The 9,931-nt window shown below is 43.5% G+C and overlaps 2 protein-coding genes across 5 annotated transcripts in view; one reads left to right on the forward strand and one right to left on the reverse strand.

The window, feature by feature from the left end:
• LOC121567984 (leucine-rich repeat and fibronectin type III domain-containing protein 1-like) overlaps positions 1 to 2,759 on the forward strand; it is a 115,164-nt gene extending 112,405 nt beyond the window's left edge. For all 4 annotated transcript variants that reach the window (XM_041878418.2, XM_041878420.2, XM_041878417.2 and 1 more), the window contains one exon: positions 932 to 2,759. In XM_041878418.2, the coding sequence (XP_041734352.1) occupies positions 932 to 1,847 (916 nt within the window). In that variant the 3' untranslated portion in view covers positions 1,848 to 2,759. The remainder of the gene's footprint in view (positions 1 to 931) is intronic.
• An 807-nt stretch (positions 2,760 to 3,566) lies between these two features.
• Positions 3,567 to 6,527, reverse strand: LOC121567985 (uncharacterized protein NKAPD1). Its single transcript, XM_041878422.2, has 6 exons — positions 6,451 to 6,527; positions 5,928 to 6,004; positions 5,749 to 5,843; positions 4,985 to 5,137; positions 4,841 to 4,894; positions 3,567 to 4,713 (listed from the first exon to the last, which is right to left on the reverse strand). The coding sequence occupies exons 2-6, from the start codon at positions 5,994 to 5,996 to the stop codon at positions 4,323 to 4,325; spliced, it is 762 nt and encodes a 253-aa protein (XP_041734356.1). The 5' UTR covers positions 5,997 to 6,004; positions 6,451 to 6,527; the 3' UTR covers positions 3,567 to 4,322.
• Positions 6,528 to 9,931: the final 3,404 nt, after the last annotated feature.

The following is a 9,931-nucleotide window of genomic DNA, read 5'->3' on the forward strand; positions in this document are numbered from 1 at the left end:
TCAGTCCATCTTAAATGAGCTATGTATGTGCTAACGCTGCCATTTTGCATTACTCATTCAAATGCCCCTATTGAGTTGAGAGTACGTAGGCCTATTTGACCCAATGTGGACCACTGCACTAGCAGGGCAGGAATTAAGACCGTATCCTGAACTTTTCTCAAGGTGTCATAAGGCCAAGTTTAGAGCTGTTGTTGTTGGTTGACTTTGCTATTTTTATCGCTTCTGATTTAATTCGCTATTCTCCTGTATAATGTTCTCCCGTATGTTTAAACAGCGACCTGAGTGTTTTGTCTTTAGGTGATACATTATTACCTACAAGTGAGAACCATCAGTGTTCCTTGAGGGGAATATTATCATGCTTCTAATTATATTAACACAGATGTTGGCCTAAAGACAATGTTTTTCTCCTTCATGTTCAAAGACGATGTGTTTTATTTCACACAACATCACACTTGTCTTCGCACCATGGGCATTTGGCCAGAAGCCTGCATTGTCCTTCCCTGTAGAGTGTGAGTGTGAGTGTGAGTGTGAGTGTGAGTGTGAGTGTAGGTACCTTGTTTGTCACCTTGCTGTTTAACCTTTGCCATCATAGCATACATAAAATGCTGGGGGAGTCATTTCTCACTGTCACCCTGTCTAGAAGTCAAGTGTCAGCACTGATGTCTTTACTTGGGCCCCTAATATGAGGGTGATATTTAAAGCCTCACTGGAGCTAAACTAAGTTGACATGGCTGTCTCTTTTCTGTGTTTATCATACACCTCTGTGTCAGGTTAACACTTATGTGCATGTCGTTAATAAGAATGCAGTGTGACACTGTCTGACACTGTTTTGTTCCATACAGTATATTGGTGGTAATTGAGGGGGGCAGTCAATACTGCCCTGGCAAGGCTAACCTTCACCCTCCTGTGTATTCCTTCCTTTTTTCTGCAGAATGATCCCGTCCACCAGTAAGACCTTCCTGATCAACGACCTGGCGGCGGGCCGGGAGTATGACCTGTGTGTCCTGGCAGTGTACGACGACGGCATCACCTCTCTGACGGCCACGCGCGTGGTGGGCTGCGTCCAGTTCCACACAGCCAGCGAGGTCAGCCAGTGCCGCTTCATCCACAGCCAGTTTCTGGGTGGCACCATGATAATTATCATTGGCGGCATCATTGTGGCCTCAGTACTGGTGTTTATCATCATCCTCATGATCTGCTACAAGGCCCACAGCAGCCCAGAGGACAGCAAGGCCAAGGTCAGCTCCAGCATGCACTCCCAGACCAACGGCAGCCAGCACAGACTCCAGCGCTCCACCTCCAAGCAGCCTGCTGAGGACAGCCACCAGAGAGAAGCCCTACCAGTGGCAGCCAAGGAGTGCATGGCCCTGGTGCTGAAGGTGGACAATGACAAGAGGGAGTGGGACACCCCTCCGGCCACCAGGGCCATCCTGGAAGTGGAGCTGCCCCCCCTGCCCACGGACAAGATGAAGAGGACCAGCCTGGACGCCCAGCACTCTGGATCTGGCCCCCCGTCAGAGGACACACAGACAGACAGCAGCCTGACGGGCTCCACCATGTCCTTGTGTCTCCTAGGCCCCAACGCCGGCACCAAGGAGGCCCCCAGGCTCAAGGACAAGAAGAACGCCCTGGCCAACATGGGGTTTAATAACGAGCTGGCACGAACTAGGCACAGGTTCAGCTTTGATGGGGGAGACTACTCCATATTTCAGAGCCACAGTTACCCCCGCAGAGCGCGGACGAGGCGGCACAAGTCCACCGACCAGCTCAACATGGAGTCCTCGCCGCTGGCCAACCGGAGAGTCACTTTCAGCAGCACTGAATGGATGCTGGAGAGCACAGTGTAAGAGATGCAGCCTGGCCTCTTTGGCTCTGTCACACACACACACACACACACACACCAACAGTTTGACGCATACACATCTAACAAATAAAGTTACATGCATACACACACAGACTAGACTCTCAGAGAGATTTGCTGGAGAAGAACATAGTATCCTTTTATCCTGCCTCCCCTCATACTCCCATAGAGACAGAGAGTTGTCGGCCATTTCGTTATTTTATGCAGCAGTGCCTTATTCTAAAATATGTACGAATGGAGGATGCTGCTCACTAGTCATAAACCTTACTTTCTATCATGGTTTCCCCCTGTTTCGTAGGGAGTGATGCTTTGAGTATTTCTTTTTCTATGACACACCAAGGGGTGGGGCAAATGTGACTGTTTTCCATTTAATGTTTAAAAAAAAAACATCACACTGTAAAGTGAACAACCAGGTATCCTGTATGTTGATCATCCTTTGGGTTCTTTCAAGGACTTTTGCACACGAAGACACGACGATACGAGGACAAGTATCACACCAGTCTATACAAAAATAAAAAGATTACAGAACTATACACATGCCGATTAGCATAGAGAGGATGGACCTGATAAACCTGTGGACAACCATGCTGGTTGGTCTCTGATATTACTAGGTATTGTTCCTGATGTGACTGTATTATATTAATCGGTATTGTATCTGGCTGGTCTAGATAAAAAGATAACTAAAAATACATATAGAAGTATATTAAAAACATTGGTGTATGTGTACTAACTATGTAAGTAAGTCATAAGTCACGACTTTTTACTGAGCATTTGAGTGTTGGCCACAAGTTTTTACATTAAAAACCTGTGTCATCACACTTCCCCCTATTTAGTATGACAAGGTTTGGACCACTTATCCCTTATGAGAGGGTATTAAATTTTGTGTGGGTTAAATGTACCGGTTGTGCACTGTCCTTTTCTTATGGTCATCCTGGATCCTTTCATCAATGTCCTGAAAGCTGCTTGCACATGGATCAGGTGAGAAGGCATATCTTATCATATAATAAATATATATTAAGATATATCGTGTGCCTGTTGAGACAAACATATGTGGGAGACTTCAATGGTCTCAAAGGAAGCTGTTGTTAAAGTATAAAAACTTCAGGTCTGAAAAAATATTGTTTTGTCACGAATACATTTTTCATTCTGATGTTTTAGTCAAGAAGCCATGACTAATTCAATCCTCAGGGTGTACTACACTGATTAAGCCACCAGGTGGCGACAACAGACCATAGATAACAGGATAGTAGACCCTGTAGGCCTTCTATCCCTTTCACCAAATAATTCACCTTGTACAGCGTGATGAGAAAGGAATGAAATTGAAAAGATACCTTCTAGCAGTGGCCTGCTCTCTACGTTAGAATGAAACTCAAACCTGTTTTAGACAAGAGCACCTTTTTCAGCAGGTCTCTTATTAAAAGTTTATGTAGAAATTCCATTTTCTTACACATTGCTTCTACAGTGAGTACTGTAGAACTGAACACTAGAGGGAACCCGTACGTAATTAATACAATGTTCTATTGTAAATGGTACCCAGGATATATTCAACCAAAGGGGCAGTTGGAAGCAATATTTCATGTAGAATTGGATGCATGAAGAGTAAAATTAATGTTCATGGAATAGAAAGGCTATAGGCCTACTGAGAAGAATAGTGAATGATAGTCATGTAGATATCCTGTATTCAAAACGAGACATGAGATTCATGTGATATGTCCATGTCTAAACGTGTGGTGTGATAACCAGAGTACATTTTAATTTTTCAACAATATGCTTTTTTTTTTCTCCCAATGTTGTCCCACCTGACATTCCATTAAATCCTGACTACCATAAATTACAAAAGTTTAAAAAATAAATACTGAATAAAAAAGCAGAAGAGATTGTCATAATTGGTTGAGAAATATGCATAAAATGAACATTTTCCATAATATAACAGCTAAAGTAAAGCCTGGACACTAACTATGAGACAAGGCTCTACAGTCAGTTTGTCATGAGGTGGAATTAGATGGCTTTCCTTGAGTCCATATTTGTGCAGTGTCAGCTCACTATCTGAGCACTGCAGCTGGAGCAGCACCAGTAACAGAAGAAGAGGTGAGGTATTGCTGTGAAGAATGCCCAAGGGGAGGAGAACACAGGTTTGTGCTCAGCAGTACACAGAAAGAAAAGTACAACATGAGTATTGCAGAAGAAAGGTGTAAAGGGAAGAGCGATATGCTTTCCCCTGCCAGTAGGTCTGTTCAAAAGTTGTATTTGTACTTTAGCCAATTCCTCCGTTTTCTTGTCGTTGGATAAATCACAAACACGTCTAGCAACTAGTTATGGTGATGACCGTGTTCACAAGAAATCTAGTGGGAAACATTGGACTCTAAAGTGGAAGTGGGGTGTAACTGTGAAAGCTTTGAGATAGGCAACTGAAAGGGGGCAGTATGAGGGTACAGGTTACTGGCTGCCAATGGAAAAAGGTTCAATCCTCAGAACTGTCCTCCAATTTGTCCTCTCCTGCTTTCCAGTTTTTCCTCCTCTTCTTGTGTGACTCTGGTCCTGAGTCTCTGTGGGAGTCCCTCTGTCGTTTCTTCCTTCTGCCTCTCTCCTCATCATTGTCCTCTGAGCTGCTCTCCTCCTCTCTCTCACTCTTTTTCCTCTTATGTTTGCTCTTGCTGCTTTTCCTCTTCTGTTTGACACTGTTGCTGCTGGACTCACCGTCTGACTCACCTGTCCTCCTTCGCTTTTCCTCTTTTTTCTTCTTCTTCTTCTTGGAGGATTTCTTCAGATGTTTTGATTTGGCTGTTTTAAGTCTGGACTTAGTATTTTTCTTTCTGCAATGCACATTCTGATCATCACCACGGTCTCTTTCCCTGAAAAGACAAATCAGGCATTATAACAATGCAACATTTCTTGTATTGAAGCAAATAGTGAGATCCTTACTACAGCTACTACTGTTATGAGACATGGTATTTCATGTTAATGCAGTTAATGTCTTACCAGTCACTTTTAAACTCCTCTGGGTATAGCTCCTTAAAACCGCTGTGTCCCCATCTGTAGAGGAAACATGCACAGTACCAATGAGATCCACCTTTCACAGCGAGGCTATATTCCTACAGAGTTGTAGATAGAATAGGTATGCACCTGTCTGGATCATTGGCCTCGAAGTCATAGAGTTTCTTGGTCCAGTAGCGTGCCTCCCTCTCGTCCTGGCCGAAGCTGTGTTCTCTTCTCCGCAGCCCGTCTCCCAGTCTATCTACAGACCCATCCTCCACACGATCACAGTGCATGTGACTCCTGAGGAATAGACAACTAATTCTGATGACAATAGCCTATATCCACAGGAAAGTATTATTAAACCAACTTTTCAAAGCGATAGCAGTGTGTTCAGATTTCTATCACCTGAAGCATATGCATACTAGCCGAGCTTGTGCACGTGTTTACATGGTTTTACATTCTCCAAATAAGTCTGACGGTACATTTACATTACATTTAAGTCATTTAGCAGACGCTCTTATCCAGAGCGACTTACAGTTAGTGCATACATTATTTTTTTATTTAAAAAAATAATAATTATACCCCCCGTGGGAATCGAACCCACAACCCTGGCGTTGCAAACGCCATGCTCTACAAACTGAGCTACATCCCTTGCCGGCCATTCCTTCCCCTACCCTAGACGACGCTGGGCCAATTGTGCGCCGCCCCATGGGTCTCCCGGTCGCGGCCGGCTACGACAGATCCTGGATTCGAACCAGGATCTCTAGTGGCACAGCTAGGACTGCGATGCAGTGCCTTAGACCACTGCGCCACTCGGACGGTACATAGCGTTAGTGTTAGCTAGCCATCACTGGCTGATGTATCAGTCTACCTAAGGCTACACTACTTCAATCCTGGAACAGTTAGGTGACCTGGATGAATTTGAGGCTGGTGGCATCGGTCTGTGGCTGGTGGACGGACCCTTCTCCATCCCCCTCAACTTCCACATCTCTGACTCCTCCTGGATCTGAAACAGACAACATCTATCATCAGGAGAGTACACAGGAGAGAGCAAAGCCACACACACACAGATGAGCTAACTCTCCCACACCTTGTTGTGGGCATCTGTGTGACGAATAACATTTCGCAGCAACACCTTGCCCATCGGCACCCTGGACATGATGATACCTGCAAGTAGAGAAAAAGTATAAGGTACTGTACACACAACACTGTGAATTACATTGGCAGCAATATAGTGGGGCTGGGATAACAATGCAAACAGGTCAGGACAGGTGCATTGGAGAAGTGATGGTAGCTAGTTAGCTAGGTACTTTTAGCAACGCGGATATATTTGCATACACCAGCGTTGCTTTCAATTGTATTGGGTTGCACAAAAACAGTCAGTGGCAAGCTAGCTAACCGTGTTGCTAACCAGCTGTCTACAACTGTAAGTGTGTATTTTGCGTACTTCCTACTATCACAACCTAGCTACAACTGGCTAGCGTTAACTAACAGGTAGTTTTATCAACAAGAATTTGCTAGATAAGAACTCTGAACGATAAGAAATGAAATCAAGATATTAATTTCATATCGTTCATTCCAAACTTGATTAAATATTTATTAATCAGAATTACCGTTTGATCTTTAACATTTACGATTAAAAACATACAACCAGCTGACTTCCCTGTCCGTGGCGTGTAGCGGAAGAAGCACATGCGTAATATCCTGCTGGATAATCCCGGCCATGTGGGTCTTGTTACGTTACAGGACAATTGGGACGCTGATTGGCCATGTGTCTGTCAATCATTAGTATCCAGGTAAAAAAATTGGTGGAGGGGCCAAAGATGTGGTTGGATGTGGTGATTGAGAAATTGCACAAATTCACTCTCTGTGAGCCAGTTGTTCTTACTTGGTAATTCTAGTCAAATGTCTCTAAAAGGACAAGCTACATGGCATCTCACTAGCCACTATCCACTGTATTCATCAGACCTAGGTCTTTAGGGCAGATATAAAATGCAATGATTATCTGTAGTAGGTTATGTAGCCTATTATGATTGACTGTATTTCTAACAATAAGCTATTTCCTAATGAGCACAGATGGTTTGACACACAACGACACAGAAGGCCCATCAATAACTTTTCAGTGTAGGCTCTAAGCAGCATTGAGAGAATTACCTCAGTCTTTTGCATTTTGAGCTGTTGTACTACTGTTGTGTATAGAAATGTGATACACTTTCATACTGTTATGGACACAATATAAAACAGATAGCAATGAGCTGTGTTTGAGAAACTGTTTATTGTTAACTGATGCTTAGGGTGGTAGCAAGGTATGGGTTTTATAACAACAACAGCCAGTTTTGTCAAAGGATGCGCCTCTTACCCCTCAGGAGGGTAAACATTTTTTGCATGGGCCCTCATATCCTCAAAAAGGTCTGCACCATTGAGAGCATCTTGACTGGCTGCATCACCGCTTGGTACGGCAACTGTAAGGCACCCGACCGCAAGCCCTACAGACTGTGGTTAATACGGCCCAGTACATCAATGGGGCCGAGCTCCCTGCCATCCAGGACGGTGTCAGAGGAAGATCCAAAAAAGTTTCAAAGGGTCCAGCCACCCAAGCCATAGACTGTTCTCTCTGCTATCGCATGGCAAGCGGTACCAGTGAACAAAGTCTGGAACCAACAGGACCCTGAACAGCTTCTACCCCCAAGCCATAAGACTGCTAAACAAGGCTGCTAAATAGCTAATCAAATGGCTACCCAGACTACCTGCATTGACCCTTTTTTGCACTAACTCTCTTGTACTGACTCTATGCACACACACTGAACTCTACCCACACACTCACACATACTTACACTGACACCCCAACACACACATACACACACACACACAAACACACACACACACACACACACTGCATATGCCCAGACACACATAACATGCGCACCTTATGCCTACTGACACCACAAACACACTCACACACACACAAACACACTCACACACACACACACTCACACACTTTAACACACCACATACCCTTCTGCTACTCTATTGTCTATCCTGTTGCCTAGTAACTTTATCCCTATATATACACTACAGGTCAAAAGTTTTAGAACACCTACTCATTCATTTGTACTATTTTCTACATTGTAGAATAATAGTGAAGACATCAAAACTATGAAATAACACATATGGAATCATGTAGTAACCCAAAAAGTGTTAAACAAATCAAAATGTATTTTATATTTGAGATTCTTCAAATAGCCACCCTTTGCCTTGATGACAACATTGTACACTCTTGGCATTCTCTCAACCAGCTGCACCTGGAATGCTTTTCCAACAGTCTTGAAGGAGTTCCCACATATGCTGAGCACTTGTTGGCTGCTTTTCCTTCACTCTGCCGTCTGACTCATCCCAAACCATCTCAATTTGGTTGAGGTCGGGAGATTGTGGAGGCCAGGTCATCTGATGCAGCACTCCATCACTCGCCTTCTTGGTAAAATAGCCCTTAGACAGCCTGGAGGTGTGTTGGATCATTGTCCTGTTGAAAAACAAATTATAGTCCCAAAAAGCCCAAACCAGATGGGATGGCATATCTCTGCAGAATGCTGTGGTAGCCATGCTGGTTAAGTGTGCCTTGACTTCTAAATAAATCACAGACAGTGTCACCAGCAAGGCACCCCCACACCATTACACCTCCTCCTCCATGCTTTACGGTGGGAAATACACATGCAGAGATCATCCGGTCACCCACACCGCGTCTCACAAAGACACGGCGGTTGGAACCAAAAATCTAAAATTTGGACTCCAGGCCAAAGGACACATTTCCACCAGTCTAATGTCCATTGCTCGTGTTTCTTGGCCCAAGCAAGTCTCTTCTTCTTATTGGTGTCCTTTAGTAGTGGTTTCTTTGCAGCAATTCGACCATGAAGGCCTGATTCACACAGTCTCCTCTGAACAGTTGATGTTGAGATGTGTCTGTGACTTGAACTCTGTGAAGCATTTATTTGGGATGCAATTTCTGAGGCTGGTAACTCTAATGAACTTATCCTCTGCAGCAGAGGTAACTCTGGGTCTTCCATTCCTGTGGCGGTCCTCATGAGAGCCAGTTTCATCATAGTGCTTGATGGTTTTTGCGACTGCACTTGAAGAAACTTTCAAAGTTCTTGAAATGTTCCGTATTGACTGACCTTCATGTCTTAAAGTAATGATGGACTGTCGTTTCTCTTTGCTTATTTGAGCTGGTCTTGCCATAATATGGACTTGGTCTTTTACCAAATAGGGCTATCTTCTGTATACCCTCCCCCCTACCTTGTCACAACACAACTGTTTGGCTCAAACGCATTAAGAAGGAAAGAAATTCCACAAATTAACTTTTAAGATGGCACACCTGTTAATTGAAATGCATTCCAGGTGACTACCTCATGAAGCTGGTTGAGATCATGAAGCTGGTTGAGAGAATGCCAAGAGTGTGCAAAGCTGTCATCAAGGCAAAGGGTGGCTATTTGAAGAATCTCAAATATAAAATATATTTTGATTTGTTTAACACTTTTTGGGTTACTACATGATTCCATATGTGTTATTTCATAGTTTTGATGTCTTCACTATTATTCTACAATGTAGAAAATAGTAAAAATAAAGAAAAACCCTTGAATGAGTAGGTGTTCTAAAACTTTTGACCAGTAGTGTATGTACATAGCTACCTCAATGACCTCCTACCTCTGCACATCGACTTGGTACTGGTACTCCCTGTATCTAGCCATGTTATTACCTCCTACCCCTGCACATCGACTTGGTACTGGTACTTCCTGTATATAGCCATGTTATTTTTTACTCTTTATTCTTATTCATTATTCACTGTGTATTTATTCCTCGTGTCAATATGTACATATTTTATTTATTTACTTTTCTTTATCTTTAACTCTGCATTGTTGGAAAAGGACCCGTGAGCATTTCACTGTTAGTATACACCTGTTGTTTACAAAGCATGTAGCAAATATGATACTTAGTGTTAGTTACAAGAACAACTCAATCCCTTCCCGCTGTACTCTGCCTGCTGCTGCTAGGGCCCAAAAGAGTAAATACGTATCATTAGCATTCCATGTCGCACAAAGC

The sequence above is a fragment of the Coregonus clupeaformis genome, chromosome 6, assembly GCF_020615455.1.
Source record: "Coregonus clupeaformis isolate EN_2021a chromosome 6, ASM2061545v1, whole genome shotgun sequence".
In the NCBI taxonomy this organism is placed as follows: domain Eukaryota; kingdom Metazoa; phylum Chordata; class Actinopteri; order Salmoniformes; family Salmonidae; genus Coregonus; species Coregonus clupeaformis.

Bases quoted from the DNA above. Each gene is read 5' to 3' on its own strand.
- LOC121567985 (XM_041878422.2), bottom strand. From the start codon at position 5,996: ATGTCCAGGGTGCCGATGGGCAAGGTGTTGCTGCGAAATGTTATTCGT. The intron at 4,895-4,984 runs GTGCATACCTAT...TTTCCTCTACAG, and splicing joins GAGGCCAATGATCCAGACAG to ATGGGGACACAGCGGTTTTA. The intron at 4,714-4,840 runs GTAAGACATTAA...TTGTCTTTTCAG, and splicing joins GAGGAGTTTAAAAGTGACTG to GGAAAGAGACCGTGGTGATG.